The sequence below is a fragment of the Podarcis vaucheri genome (assembly GCF_965113315.1).
Source record: "Podarcis vaucheri genome assembly, chromosome: 9".
Classification (NCBI taxonomy): domain Eukaryota; kingdom Metazoa; phylum Chordata; class Lepidosauria; order Squamata; family Lacertidae; genus Podarcis; species Podarcis vaucheri.
In genome coordinates, this window is record NC_138767.1 from 58,289,512 (window position 1) to 58,305,899 (window position 16,388).

The following is a 16,388-nucleotide window of genomic DNA, read 5'->3' on the forward strand; positions in this document are numbered from 1 at the left end:
AGATAAGAAACTATACAACCTTGAGAAGACTTCTGAAGGCAGCCCTGTATAGGGAAGTTTTTAATCTTTAATGTTTTATTATTTATTATTATATATAAAATGTTGGAAGCCATCCAAAATGACTGGGTCAACATCTCTATTTTCATTGGACTAATGTTTGAGGGTATGTAGATAAGTCCCCAAATGATAAAAGTTACAGCTTCTGATAGAATTCAGTGGAGAAATCAAAGATTTTAATGTAGTTGGGACTGTAGACCACTGTGTCCCAATACAGTGGTACCTCGCAAGTTGAATGCCTCGCAAGACAAAAAACTCGCTAGACAAAAGGGTTTTTGGTTTTTTGAGTTGCTTCGCAAGACGATTTTCCCTATGGGCTTGCTTCGCAAGACGGAAACGTCTTGCAAGTTTGTTTCCTTTTTCTTAACACCATTAATACAGTTGCGACTTGACTTCGAGGAGCAACTCATAGAACGCAGTGTGGTAGCCTTTTTTGAGGTTTTTAAAGACTTTGGTGATTTTTGAAGCTTTTCCAAAACTTTCCCGACACCGTGCTTCGCAAGACGAAAAAAATCGCAAGACGACAAAACTCGCGGAACGAATTAATTTCGTGTTGCGAGGCACCACTGTATGAGAAAAAAGCACACACACCCAATGAGAACTGATCATGGTAACAGGCACAGAATTCTGACTGGTCTGGGACAGAAAACCAGGGGGAATGGGATGGAGTGGCTGAACCATGAAAAGAAAAACAACATTTTTTGAAGTGCCCCACTCGTTTCTACCAAAAGTAAACTATTGAGTGTGAGTCTTTATGTAGCCAGAACAGCCCCATCTACAAAGTACAAAGGGATGCTTGAAGCAGGTTACAAGATGTACTAGGTTAGAATGTGGCAATGCATTATGCATTGAGTTGCCTTTGCTAGTGCAAAATTCAGTAGCCAGATAGCTGTCTTTCGTAAAACAGTTTTAGCATGGGGCTTCTCAGTAGTGACTCCCCATTTCTGGATTGCTTTCCCTAGGATATACACCTGGGGACATCATTGTTTGCTTTTAGGCAAAAAGCTAAAACATTTCTGTTTAACCAGGACTTTGACTGTTACTTGGAAAGGTCACGAGTTAGAGCTTTGGTGTTTGTAGTGCTCACCTTTTAGTGGGATGGGTAGAATTTGTCATAAATATTATTGAATGAGCGTGTTTAAGTTGTTGGGTTTTTTAATTTCAACATAATCTATCCTAAATGACATATTATTTAGTTGTGATAGAATGCCACAAAGTCCCATGTGCAGTTTTGCCATCTTTAGGGTATACGCTCTTTTAACATGTTTAATCTAGTTCTTCAGTCTCCTTAACACAGGATCATTTGTAGAAGGCCAGTGTGAAGTGAGTGGTTCTTAGAAGTGACTAAACAGAGGATTTCAAAGAACTTGGGCAGTTGCAAAAGCAAATAACCTTGCTAGCTAAACTGTTTGTTAGGAAATAAAGGTGTTGTCTGGAGTAAATTTAAGCAACAAAGAGACATAGTGGCAGCTAAATGCATCAGTGCAAACCAATAGGGTTGATGTTGCAGGGACTCTTTCAAGCATGGAGTGCTTTGGATATAATTCGCTTTTATTTGTTTACAGAAAGATCAGGTTTAACTGTTTTAAATCTACTTGTAAACAGTTCAGCTTATTTTCAAATGATCACACTTTTCAACTCTTGACATTTTAGTTTGAGGGGCTTAAAAAAGAGCAAGTAAGCATCATTTAGCAGTTAGTGGTAGTTAAAAGGAGGGGGAAACACCCAAAGTGCTTCGGTATCATGACACAGATAAGGCACTCAACAAATATACTTAAAGCACAGTACTAAAAAGAAACAATGAATGTGCTACAATAATAGTGGTATAAACAAGCATTAAAAATATAAATACTTGTTAAAGAATAAAATGGGTCATGTACCCCCACCCCCACCTAAAAAAAGACCAAATATTCAGAGTTAGGGAAATGGGAGAAAGAATTAGAGAGCAAAGAAACCTAACTGCATGTTTTGAATTCTGGACATATCTGTATCATATGCACATAAATCAAAGTCATGGATTGCTTATCAAACTAAAATTTAACCATCAGTTGTCCACAGATCAAACAAACTATGACTTGTTTCTCCAAAATTTGGTTTAGTTTCCAGCCGCTCTTACCATGTCCCTTTGTAGCTTAGTGAGTGTCCGGGATGGAGTGGGCAAACAAACCATGGTTTTTATTTTATTTATTTCTATACAAACGAATTGTGTATACCACATGATAGTAACAAAACGTCTAAGTAGTTTGGTTAAGGAAGGATACTAGGTTCATACATAATGCCAAGCCATAGGCAAAATAAACCAGAGTGAGTAAGCCAACAATAAGAGATGGCTTCAGATCATGGCTTGTTGACAGTAAAACAACACTCAACTCCCAACTTCCCACTTGACTAGAAAGCACACAAAGCACTTCCCAGCCGTGCAGGAAGCTCCCACAGCCAATTGCTCCCTCCTCCCATCACCACACCATGCCACAAATGGTGTTTCCCAGAAAGTGGGGAACAGGTATTACCAATAAAGCTTCTGTCCGTTTGGCCACATGGGAGAGGCCTGACGACTCCTGAGAGAGGCATTATTTCTCTACTAGTACAATTTGGCTTGTGGCAGCAGGATTGCAACTTTGTGAGGGAAGGGAGCTATGAGAGGTATAGAACTATCTCCATTGTATGCTGACTCCATTATCAGCTGCAAAACTGCTGCCAAACAATTAAAGAATGCTGCTGCTGATTCTGATTCTGTAGTAAAGGTAAAGGTACCCCTGCCCGAACGGGCCAGTCTTGACAGACTCTGGGGTTTGTGCGCCCATCTCACATCTATTGGCCGGGGGCCAGCGCTGTCCGAAGACACTTCCGGGTCACGTGGCCAGCGTGACAACGCTGCTCTGGCGAGCCAGAGCCGCACACGGAACGCCGTTTACCTTCCCGCTGGTAAGCGGTACCTATTTATCTACTTGCCCCCGGGGGTGCTTTCGAACTGCTAGGTTGGCAGGTGCTGGGACCGAGCAGCGGGAGCGCACCCCGCCGCGGGGATTCGAACCGCCGACCTTTCGATCGGCAAGCCCTAGGCGCTGAGGCTTTAACCCACAGCGCCACCCGCGTCCCTGATTCTGTAGTACTAATGTCAATATTCTTTTATTCATAGGGCATTACATTTGATGAATTCAGATCATTTTTCCAGTTTTTGAATAATCTAGAAGACTTCGCAATTGCAATGCAGATGTATAATTTTGCAAACCGTTCCATAGGAAAAGGTAAAAATATTTAATGTCAATAGTTAATACTTTTTTAATATTAAAAGAAAAGAAATCCGTTTTGTTTAATATTTGTGTGAGCATCAAGTATTGTACTTTTTCTGCCTGTTCAACCTCTCCAAAATTCTTTAAATATGTATGTACTGCATGGTAGTTATCCATGTTTGAATCTTATGAGACATAAAATGCCTCTTGTGTATCTATGAGTTTTCTTGCCATTTAATAAATATATGCAAGTGTGGTAGGGAAGACTCATCTATGAACCATTTATATACTTTTTTTTAGTAGGTATATGCTTGTAAAGCCATAGTAGCAGTAAAGCAGCAGCTCCACTGGAGTTAAGCAGCATGCTTCCACCTATGGTCAAACTGTATATTTGTGAATAAATTCAAATAATACAAGACACTATAAGCCTCCAGCAAACCACCTCAAACCACACGAATGAAGATATACATGTATATTAGATGTATTCTGTACTCCACAGTTATCATTTGCATTAGCAGTTGCTTTTTTTCAAGAGATCAGCTGTGCAACTAAGCTATAATAAGGGGCCACTTAGAACACAGTGCTCTTGACAAATATATATATTTAATGGAGAATGAGTTTTTTCAGTAATAAGTAATGGTAATCACTGTGTTGCATGATGATTTTGGTTAGCTGCTAAATTTCCTTGTTTCCATAGATGAATTCAAGCGTGCAGTATATGTAGCTACAGGTTTGAAGCTTTCAATGCATTTAGTGAGCACTGTCTTCAAGATCTTTGATGTAGACAAAGATGATCAGCTGAGCTACAAAGAATTTATTGGTATTATGAAAGACCGATTGCAACGAGGGTTCAAGGTAAGAACATGGATTATCTCTTAATCACGAAAACTTATGAATGAGATATAAACAGTCCATAAACTATTAAATTTTTGCTGTTTCCAAAACTATTTGAAATATAGCCATTTTTTTCATAGATATCTGTTCTACTCTTCAACTTGAAAGGGTTTCAAGATCTTCATCACATAGATGTGTATTTTTTTATTATTTAAGGATGTGCCAAAATTCATAGTGTATGTTGCAATAAACAGTAACAGTCTGACTTTGAAATGAAACTCATGATTAATCTATGGTTATTATTGAAGTTAAAACTACCTCCATATATGTTTAGTTTACTAACCCTTAATTTACAGAACTGGGATTTGTTTGTTTTTTCTATAGCCAAGTCTACAGACACATTCTGATCCAGCTTGCTGTTGATCAAGTAGGTCCCCAGTTAATCATCTAGAAGGTTTAGTCTCGTCATTGCAATTTATAGACTGGGAAATTGATGTCTAAAAGCTTTTGATAGCCTGTAGTTTTAGAAGTTTTAGAAGTTTAATCTGTACTCCTGACTGCCCCCTAGAGACAATAAATTAACTAAATAGTAGTCAGCAGAAATGAATTTTGTCACAATGTATTTTTAAGTAATTCTGTAAATAATGTTGTGCATTTAATTTTACATTTTAAATTAGGCTTAGTCTTCTACCAAAAATACAGTAATCAGATTGCATTTATTTATAAGCCTGAAATACATGTACAATATAAATATTTTCGGTTAATGATTATAAGTAGGAATGAGCCGCTACCGACTTGCTCAGCCCATAAACGATTGGGCTGGACTATTCAAACAGTTGAAAAAGCTCCCTTCTCTAATGAAAAAATGTCTTGAAGAGGAAATACCAGGTGGCGGAGGGCATGGAACACAGCAGCGCTTCGCCTTAGTGGCAAATATTATGATCCCTTCTCCAATGTATGGGTGTGTGTTTTCCCCATTAGAACATGGGAACTGCCAGGGAAGCATGAGGAACATATGAGGTGGGGTGCTAGCTATTTTGTGCTCTGCCAAGCTCAAAGGGCGACTCAAAATCAGGATTAAAGCAAGTGGGCTGAAATATTCATACAACCCCAGTTTTGATTTCTTACATAATATCTGGTTTATGAGGCCTTTAAAGAAGGAAGAAGGAATCTATACACCTTCTCTAGTAATTTGAATTGGCAAGCCAACTATGTAATACCTTGCTTTCAAAATGTGGTGACAAAATTTATTTCATTGCTTGTGCTCTGAATGTTGTTTTTTAAAAGTGCCACGGTAGTGTGGAGTTGCTGATTGTCCTTGTTATTAGTGTTGGGTTAAAATGTGTTGTTAGCCAATCTTCTTTTAGCATTCCCTATATACACTGTTTATAATTCTGAATATTATGTCTCCTTTGCAAATGTATTAAGGGATTTTATAATTGTTTTCTAACCTGAACTTTACAAATTTCTGCTCTGAGATCTGGTATGTTTAACTGCCACCCTGTGGACAGTGACTGTATTGCCAAAATTTGTAGTGATGTTTGTAATTTCACACAAGCTGTATGAAAGTAGAGTATGGAGGCTGTTTTCATAATACCTTATTTAAGATGTAGATTCAAAATCTTTGCTTCAAAAATGCATTTTTTCTCTTCTTTACCAAGAACTTTAAGAAAAAAACACTCTCTATTTTAGCATCTTTGAAATTAATAGTTATTCCTATATTGTGGTACCATACATAATTGTATCACAGGTGCATGAATATTTTAGCCTAAAATTATTTTTGCTGAGTTTTCTATGCTATGACTAACGAGTACAATTCCTTTATTATTTTCATGCCATCATCTCCTAACGCTCACCTTTGGCTGCCTTCACATGATGCTTGCACATGCACACTTCTTTGTCTTCTTCTCAGGGCTACAAAACCCTGCAAAAATACACCACTTTCAAATCCTGTGTGAAGAAGGAACTCAATAGCAGATAAACTATGGTATGTCTATGATGCACTGTTTCTAAAACTGTTGGTTAAAGATTTATCACTATACTTAGCTGACCTTTCATTTGACAACTGAGAATCAAAATAACTGATCAGAAAGTGAACTCTATATAATTTTGTTCAGTTCATTCAGAATCAAAATTTCAATTTCTTCTCCATTTTCCTTGGGGAACTTGTGCATAAACTTGTTTGTTCTAGGAAAATCTATGTCCAAGTCTTTTGGCTTGAGTCTGGAGGCTTATGACCCAGGACTCCTGTATTACCTATTTTTGTTAGCATATATCAGGAGTTGCCAACCTTTCTGGGTCCATGGGCACCTTTGAAAATTGGAGAAATTGTTGTGGGCACCATACCAAACAGGCACTGCAACCTATGCTGTTGGCTACCACAAACTCCTTCTTTCAGCACAATTTTCAGCATGCAGAGGGGAGGGAGGTACCAGAAAAGGCATCTATGGGAGCATGTGTGCCCACGGGCACCACATTGGTGACCTCTGGCATATATGGAGCCATGTTAAGCTCCAAGACAGTGTTTCCCACAACAGCACAATGAGACCTATACTTCATATAAATATGTGTCATACATTTGATAGTAAAAAATGTATAAGCAACCGTTAGAGATTTCACGATCATTCTGCCCCTTTCCCCCATTTAGAAAACATTTCATTTTTCTATAAAGGGAGTTGCTCCAGCTCCTTGATCATTTTCCAGGAAAGAGCAGCTTAAAATGATTAGGGACCTGGAGCATCTGCCCTGTGAAGAACCAGGGACATTATTGAGGTAGGTAAAATGTATGGTATGGAGAAAATCAATAGAATTTTTTCTCCTTCTCCCATAATACAAGAACACTGGCTCATCCAATTATGCTGAATGGTTGGAGATATCAGGCAGACCAAAAAGAAGTACTTCTGCACATAGTACATAGTTAACGTATGCCATTCACTGCCACCAAATTGGACAGCTTTAAAAGGTGATCAACTCATTCATGGAGAATAAGGCTGCCAGCGGCTTCACACTATATATTCTAGTGGCAGTATGCCTCTAAATACCTGTTGCTGAGGAGCACAAAGGAGAGAGCTTTTGTTCTCATGTCTTGCTTATGAGCTTCCTGAGGACTTCCTCTGGTTGTCCAGTGTGGCTGGAATGCTAGAATAGATAAAGGTTAGTCTGAACCAGCAGGAATCTTATGTTCTGTTGTTGCTACTTATGCACAAAGGAGATGTGATGTTTTATTCTGGAAATATTTAAGTGTTCATCATACACTTCAAATTAGATGGAAATTTTAGTATTTTGACTATCCCAGAAGAATATGTATGTTGTTAATTAATATAACCTTCATGTCCAGTATGTAAGAGGATTTAATGGGTTGCCGTCCTGAACACCATAATGCTTCTGAGATTGCCCTTCATTTTATTTATAGGACATGCATAATTGTTGTTCAGGGTCACAGATTGCTATATTCATGCTTGTCCGCAAATTCTGTAAAATAGAATTCACACAAGAAGTATAGTTTTCTTTGCCTTGGCTAAGTGTAATGGAACCAGGAAATGGAGGATATGTGTAATTAAAATGCTGCCTGCTCACAAGTCACACAGCAGATTCAGCACTCTTCTCTTGCAAGCTATTTTCTTATGAATGATTTTTATTTCCCATGGTCAAGTGGCTAGCTTCAAGCCTGCATTTTTCAATGGTTAGAGATTTAGAGTTTTTGCTCAAGAATCTACACTTTATCTGGCTCGAACCTACATTAATTCTACAAGAGTTAAGAATTTTATTTTCTGCTTTGAGTGTTAATATTTAAACATTTATTTTTTAAAAAAATTAAGGTATCAGGACTTTTTAAAAAAAAATCCTACATTTATAAAACAGATTATATTTTGAATAGGGTTAAACAAATATATTGTCCTTTACCTTAGCTGTTAACAGAGGCACTGCCAGGTTTTCTTAGTTTTGTTTTAATGTTGCATGGTAACATAGCCAAAACACCTAGCTCTTGTAAGCTGTTTAGAGTTTGTTGTTTTGTTTTGTATTTTATATACAGACCTACTTTAATGTAGATGTAATTATGTTTGTTTTCATTAACAGAAAAAAACGAAATATGGGTTGAAGGACTACTATGTTTGTGTGATGACTGTAACAAGCAAACACATTAGGCAGCGTTGGAAGCAATTTCGGAATAGAGATATGCTGTGATGGATGACAAGACACTTCCACTTTTGTTCACCGCTGATGGTTTTTCTTTTTCTTTTTGGGCATGCCTTGCAAACTGAATGCAGAAATCATGAAGTTGGTATTTAAGCCAAACATCTTCCAGCTGTAGCTATGTCTTATCATCTTGGACTGTGATCCGTAATGTGCCCTTCTGTATAATTTTCATTCACTTCATTAGGTGTGAGTGTCTGTAGAGTGAGAGTCATCCTCTGAATATTTCTTCTTACAGGGATTCAAGTGAATCTTCGTAAGGATTTTATTTAACTATTAGATTTTATTTTCTAATTAGTCATCTGCAGAGAAGACTTAAACATGTACTGAGAAATAAGTCAGTAGGACTTACTCCCAGGTAAGTGTGCACAGGATTGCAGTCTTAAAATGGGTTATATTTACAAAACACTTACAACCAGACCCAAGACCCATATTATGATTTAGTATTATCTGTTTTTATCTTTGTGAGTTGCTTTGGATCCATCCTAATGGGGGGGGGGAATGTAAATCATTTTAAAAAGTATGCATGGGGCAACCATTCCTGAACTTGTGGAACCCTTTCGAAGAAATTAAAATCCTGCTGATCATCTGTTTAGCATGAAAGGACACGATCTAGTCCTAAAAACAGCTGAGTTATTTCTGCAACAGCTCCGGATACAGAGCCCCAAGTGTTGGATCAGTAACAGAAACTGCACGTATAGCAGCACCCTGCTCCTTCTCCAGGTGGGACAAATACATCTAGTGCCCTGAGTTGGAGAGGAGTGTTCCACTTTAAATATAATAACAAAATGTGAATTGTTTTAGGAATGTATTTTTAAAAAACAACGGTTGTATTTATTTTGTTTTCATATGCCATTCCATTTTCTTAATATGTTTGTTAGGCTGTTAAATGTGCCTATAATTATGGCTATGGAGGGGGGGAAATGTTTTCATATGATTTTATAATAGGAACATGTGGAAAGCAAATAGGAAATGTAAAATGAGATTTATTCCGAAGCAGAAGAAAATTTTGTAGCTCAAAGCTATAAAGCTGCATTCAGACCACTCTGAAACATTATGCTAAACAAGCTCTTATAGTATAGATTAATGTGAAAGTTAAAATAGTTTAAACATGGAAACATTATGGTACAGTGGTACACAAGCCACTTAAATTGGAGCATTTCAGTTTTAATCCTGGTGTTTCTCATTACATTCTGTTGGACTAAATCAAATTTCAACTGGTTCAAGGATAGTAGTTTTATTGTTTATGCTTTACTCAATAGGTTAATCAGAATGTGCTGACTTCAAATTATATAATTATGGATAGCACTGCAAAAGGAAATGTGTTTCCTAGCCTACTTATTCTGTGCTATCTTAATACACAATCCTTGGATCCTGACAACAGAACATAATTCCACTTGCAAAATGGGGGTTCCTTGGCTCTTCCTCATTATAGACCCGTTTCCCTACAGAAGCAGCTCCTGATAGTCAGAGACCCTCTGGAACCTTAGGGGGCTGCTACTGGAAAGAGGAATCCTTGGAAATCAGGAACATCCCTTTGCATGAGCAAGAGCAACTTCTGCTTGCACTTGGGCACCCTTGGTTCCAAGCCTAAGTGTTTTCTTTGCACTTTCTTTAGTTAGCTGAAAATACTTTAGTCATGTAGTGCATGACTTAGTAGACAGATGCATTGTCTTCTGGAGTTAACTAGCATGCAACACTAAAAACAGACCTTAAATTTTGTGCTAGTTTGCTTCCAGTTTTGGTAGTTGCAAAACAAATGGTATGCCTGCATTAATGTTTAGTCATAGCTTGTCACAGAATCTTATAATGATAAAGTACCATGATTTTATATCGATATGCCAATTAAAAGGTCACTAAGTAAGAAACCATGTGAAAGCTGCAAGCAGTAAGCTGCAGCTTTCAAGACTGCTTTTTAAAATAAACGTTGTATAGCAGTAGGGGTTTTTTAGAAGATAATGAATGGATACAGTGCAATTTTCTTATCATATGTGCTCTGCTGACTAGTTCACAGACTCACTTGGCAGAACCTCTACACATGATAGAAGGCTAGGCGTTGCTTCTTCACTTATGTGATGTTAGGTGCAGATACGCAGTTCAGAGGCTTGTGCACAAGAATCGTACACCCTGCTGCCCGGTTTTGAGGGATTGCTGGATCACAAATGATTTTATATACCTAGCAAGGTGGGGCAAAAGGAGAGGTGTATCTACACCATTGTGCATAGAGAATCCTGGGCAAGATAAATGTAGGACCGAGCCCTAATTTTCTAACGTTACACGGTGGTACTTTTGGCTTCATTAAGGTCAATGGGAGTAAGTTAAGAATTTAAGTAAAATAGATATATCATGAACTTTGTATCCAGTTAATTAAAATCAGTGGGAATATAGGATACATAAATGTGTGCTGGATCACACCCATAATTTGAAACAGTTTAGTGCTGCATTTACAAAAAGTATGAATTAAACAGAAGACAGGAAGAACATGGAAAAAGAATATTTAATGAAGTTTGGAAACTAAACAAATGTATGCTTTCCACATCCAAGGCCATAGTATAGAAATTCTGGCTTTTCTCTTTCCAAAATGTATAATTTTACATCACTGTTACAGGGAATTAAACTACATGCCAGATTAATTCATTAAATGCTTCTACTAGAATCCTTCCTTTCTCTGTCTCTCCCTTTAAAATGTGTACAAGCCAGACTACTGTGGAGTTTTTTTCCATTACAGTCAAACCTCAATAAATATTCTAAACAAGTGCACATATTTTGTAGTTCCAGCAGTTACTTATTTTGTTCTGTTTCCTTGTATCAGTCCTGCCAAAGTTACATGTCTCCTAAGATGCTGTTTTCACCAGTCCCCCTCCTGTGGGCTTGAATGGATCAGTGGACTTGGGTAAAGATGCCTTTGGACATTGCTTTTTTCTGTGATTGAAATAGGTGTGCCAGGCCAAATTTTTGTGTTTGCCTTCTGAAACTAGTCCCAAAATCTCTCTGGTTGCATAAAATGCATTGTGATCCTAATGTGATAGTCATCCCCCTGAAGCTGCTCTAGCTTACCTTTGAACAAGATGCCTCTTCTGTTTCCTCATCTTTACCAGCACAGGATATTGTACAAGAATCCTGGTCTTACTGTATTCCTTAAAAAGCTTACCAAATTCTAGTAATAAAGTAGTTCCTGTATATTTTTTTTATTAATGGTGACTCATCACTTATTGAACTGTGTATTAGAGTCAGTATGAGTTAGAAATAATTTTACTGGGCAATAAAAAATAGGCAGGGAACTATATACACATATCCCGTAAAAGAGGCAAGTAAATACCAGTTTTCCTATTTTTCAACATTCTGTTGACATTAATCTCCTCATTTGATTTGCCTATTCTTTAACATATAAGGCACTTATCTGCCACCATTCAACATTCAAAACTCACATACTTCAGATTTCATTGGCAGATAAAATAACCCATTCAGATATAATTTGCAGCAGTAACACAAGGAAAAAATGATAGATCATTATTTTTTTTTTAAAAAAAATAAGTCTATTTCCTATGTTTCTCTTTTATGGTAGGAAACTACAATATCAATGTATATACAGTATAGAGCTGTATTTAAATTTAACACAGACCCATATCCATTTATATGGTAGTAGCCTGCTGCAGCAGAGAAGGATGAATGTCTGTAATACTATGCAACCACAGCATAGAACTGTCATTTCCATATATGAATTACATATCTTGATTTTGACCTCAGCTGCCACGAATGCAAGGCCAGAGTAAGTGCCAGAGTGAAAGGTCCCTCCTGGGAGTGACCCAAATGCTCACCTTTCCCAGCTGGCCTCAAGGCCACTGCGGAAGGGGCCACAGCTGTGGCAGGAGAGATGGTAGCCCCCATCTGACCAAAGGTGACTGAGCTGAGCAGCGCTTACCCAGATCCAGGGGCCACAATCCAGACACCAGACTCCTGCCCTTCCCCACCATGAGATGCCTGGACTTCAGGCACTGAGGAACCAGGATCAGCTGCAACCTCGTTGACAAGCAGCCGGGTCTCTCCATGGAGGATGATCTCAGACTCATAGAGCTGCAGGAACTGCAGCATAGGCAGTAGCGTCTGCCAGTCAGTGGGCAGCTGGGAAGTGGTCGGTGCAAGGCTGGGGGTGGTTGGGCATCATGTATCTGGATGTCCACAAAAATGGATGTCCTGGGCAGTTGATGGATTTGTGCCATGGACCCACTAGAGCACCAGTTGGGAGCCACTAGTATAGACTATGGTTTGCTTTTGACTCTCACTGGATGGATGGCTCCTTTGAGGCAGTGTTGCACTGCCTGCTTACTCGGCTGTGCTTTGCTTGCTTGCTTGCTTGCTCTTTTCCAGGAAGAAATAGCAATGAGGTGCACTGCTAGGGAGTTCTGCATTTAAAGGAGACAGGGCTGAGCAGCTGCACTAATAAGTAAACACTTGGCATATACACTCATCCGCAAGATTTTTCTTGTATGCCAAGGAACTGACCATTAGGCAGAGAAATTGCTTGGCATGAAGAACTGACAGATTATGAGCCCATTCCTGCTCTGCTAAGACACTCACCGCGACGCCAAAAAACACATTAGGAAATCACGTGGTACAGTCTTCCCTGGACTATACAACTTCAGAATACGGGGGGAGGGGGGCAGCGTGCACATGAAAGTGAGCACTCATCAGGCAGAAGGGTTCCTGCTTTTCTTTTTCCTTCCTAGTGCACTATTGTTCTACACACAGGGCATTATTTACATTGGGAAGATGGATATATGTGGGGTTGCTCATAGCTGAAATAGTTTGGACCCAGTCCATTTATTTTCACAAGAATTATTTGAATCACTTTTCTAAAATCAGGAGCCAAAATGCTAGGAAAGCAGTTACTGTGTGTGCCTCTGTGAATCATGACTTATGATGAATGATTGAATCATAAATGTTTTAGGACCAACAAAAATAATCCTGCAGGGTAATAAAAGCTGGGTAGCACAAACACACCCACAACAACTATTATCTTCTTTTAAAACAGTAATTTGTATAAACAGTAATGAGAAGCATTTTTTGTTTGAGTTTGTTCTCATTGTTTTAAGCGTAAAACACTAGGCTGTATTACTTAGAATGGTGTCCCTTCTTTGTACCGATTTAGTGCATAGACTGGAGTGTCAAGAGGGCATCTTTGAATGCGCTATTACAGGCAACACTGTGGTACAATGGAGCAGCGCATCTGGCTGTTAACCAGAGAGTTGGTGGTTTGAGCCCACTCAAGGATGGCTGTGGGCAGGATTCCTGCATTGCAGTAGGTTGGACTAGATGACCCTCAGGACCCCTTCCAACTCTATGATTCTATGGCTTAAGCAAAACATAGGAGGGTAGATGGACTTTGGGGTATGTGTATCATTTTCATGGTTAATAGGCCAAAGAACAGCACCCTGACTTAAGTCTGAGAGGTCTACAGGAAATCTATTACCATATATTTTTATGTATTTTGTTCCAATATATGTAATCCCAAAAATTTACACTGCCGCCATGGCAACCCATACAATGGCTTTATGTATATAATAAATTAGTAGCCTCAGGACTATAATTGTTCATATGTTCCTATCTATTGAATAAATACAGCTGTTCACCTCCCTGCTTTATCTGTGGAAGAGACTGAAGAAATAACTAATTTTAAATACTTGAAAGCACTGCACTTCATTTCCTTAATATTGTTGTCACGTCTGTGAAGATTACAGCTCTTCTGCTGCCATGTTAACAGAAATGTCAGTTTCCATTTGGTATGGCCCATTGAACACAGGGGCGGAGAACCAGTGGCCCTCCAAATGTTGCTGAACAACAATTCCCATCATCCCTGACCAATGGCTATCCTGGCTAGGGCTGATGGGAATTGGAGTCCTAATATCTGGAGGGCCATAGAGTTCCACACAGGTAAGACCAGGGTGCCAACTTGAATAAAATATTGGGGGGGGGACAAGTAAGACCTGCCCTGCATAATCAATCAATCACATGACACTGTGCACTGACACTATTTGAGTGGCAATGCCCATCAACTGGGGGGGGCAGACCCCTCAAATATTTTATTGGGGGGCAAAGTTGGCTCCTGTGGTTGAGACTGTATTTGAATATAACATCTCCATAACTGGATGAAACTTTACTACCGATTTCAAGCAGTAGAAATACCAATAAAAAGCTATTGGATATTACCATAATAATTTGCTGCTATTTAAGTTTAAACCCTTTCTATTACTGACTATATTTGCAAATCACCTTGCCACTAAGAGAGGGACAGAAATGATGTACACAAATCCCACAGGACTTCAAAAGCTCAGGCTCTAGGCTTGGATGGGCTAAAGAGGCACATGGTACCTAACAATTCTGACATAGCAGTGCAGATCTACCACATCCCATGGTTACAGACCTCTGAGACTGACCATCACATCCACTTATTTACCAGCTAGAAGAGACTCATTTAGCCAGCATTCACTAGCGGGTTGGTGAGTTAACATTAAAGTTAAAGTTAAGCTTTTCCATTGTGGTTGGCTAGACTAGCAAATCCTTAGCCTCAAAAGGCATTCAGAAAATACTTTCTCCTTTCATCCTAAATCTCAGATTGGGGCATCTTGAGGTTCTAGTAAAAAAAACCAAAAGGACCCAACAAGCCTGGAGTTTCCCTGATGTACACATAACACAATTGTGACCTCAAGGAAGATCAGAGGCTATAGTGGTACCACAGCCTTCATCTAGGCACACAAGGGCATGTGATTTTCTTACAAATCATAAATAGAATAGCTGCCTTTCTTGCTTCCTGCTTCCCCCACTTCCCTTTTTCAGGGAAATCATAATTAGACAGCGCCTTTCTGCTGGTACTTGTTCCTGACCAGGGGTGCCTACTTGAATAAAATATATTGGGGGGACAGGTAAACCCCACCCCACATAATCAATCATGGATTTGTTTGGGGGGGGGAGGCAGAATCGAGTTATCTGCGATGCAGTTGGTTAAGTGTTTTTATTTATTTACTTGATGGTGGGGTGCAGCTACGCCCATGTAATCAATCACAACACACACACACACACACACACACACCCTGTTTGAATGGCAATGCCCATCAACTTAGGGGTGGGGCTGGCTCCCTGCAATATTTTATAGGGCGAAGGGACCTCAGCCCCCAGTACTTTATGTAGGCACACACACATATAGAATTGATTCCGGTGAGGCGATTTCTTGCACCGGAATCAATTCTATATGTGTGTGTGCCTACATAAAGTACTGGGGGTTTTTTTGCGTGTGTGTGTGAAGAAAAAAGAACTGGCTGAGGCGGCTTCCTAGCGAGCCCGTGACTGGCGGGAAGGAAGGGCGACGCTCGCGGGGCGGGGGGAGTCGGGAGGCGGCTGAGGGGAGGAGCGGCCGCCGCCTCACGCCGCTCCGCCCGGAGAGGGCGGCACAACGGGCGGCCAGGCGGGAACAGGGGGGAAGAAAGCCCTGGGACCGCGCAGGCGTCGCCTCCGTCGCCGCCTCCGCCGGCGGGGATGTGCGTCGAGGGCCCCGGGCTCCCCCGACGGACCACCGAGCAGCTGAAGAGGCCGAGCGCTGAGCGGGCGGGAGAATGGGCTGCGGGAAGATGGCGGCGCCGGCAGGGCCGGCGGCTTCGTCGAGCACCTCGCTGTCCCGCGGCAGCAGCAGCAGCAGCCGCTCTCGAGCGGGAGGCGTGAGGAGAAGCTGCCAGTGGCTCATTTACTGGGTGCCGGTTCTCTTCATCGGGAGCATCGTCGCCTGGTCCTACTACGCGTACGTCGGCCAGCTCTGCTTGAGTGAGTCCCTGGAGGCGTGGGGGAGAGAGGGATGGACGGAGATAATATATTTATTCTGTATATATGGCGGGGCGCGGGGGAGAAGAGAGTTTCTCCAGAGGCACCTCTGGCCAAAGCTCGCCTCACAAATGGGGCGCGGTCGCGGTTCGGATATTGGCCCCGACTCCTCTCCCGGCGAGCCTTTTACCCTTGTCTTCTTCGACCTCAAGCGTTAAGCTGCGTCGGGGGCAGCATGAGGGGGGACCTTTTTATTTTATC

The 16,388-nt window shown here is 40.4% G+C and overlaps 2 protein-coding genes across 4 annotated transcripts in view; both read left to right on the forward strand.

Moving 5' to 3' along the window:
• Positions 1 to 6,111, forward strand: part of MICU3 (mitochondrial calcium uptake family member 3) — a 43,728-nt gene extending 37,617 nt beyond the window's left edge. For all 3 annotated transcript variants that reach the window (XM_082238220.1, XM_082238219.1, XM_082238221.1), the window contains exons 12-14: positions 3,197 to 3,305; positions 3,988 to 4,145; positions 6,037 to 6,111. In XM_082238220.1, coding sequence (XP_082094346.1) covers positions 3,197 to 3,305; positions 3,988 to 4,145; positions 6,037 to 6,105 — 336 coding nt within the window. In that variant the 3' untranslated portion in view covers positions 6,106 to 6,111. The remainder of the gene's footprint in view (positions 1 to 3,196; positions 3,306 to 3,987; positions 4,146 to 6,036) is intronic.
• A 9,633-nt stretch (positions 6,112 to 15,744) lies between these two features.
• ZDHHC2 (zDHHC palmitoyltransferase 2) overlaps positions 15,745 to 16,388 on the forward strand; it is a 29,012-nt gene continuing 28,368 nt past the window's right edge. The window contains exon 1 of the mRNA XM_082238263.1: positions 15,745 to 16,130. Coding sequence (XP_082094389.1) covers positions 15,926 to 16,130 — 205 coding nt within the window. The 5' untranslated portion in view covers positions 15,745 to 15,925. The remainder of the gene's footprint in view (positions 16,131 to 16,388) is intronic.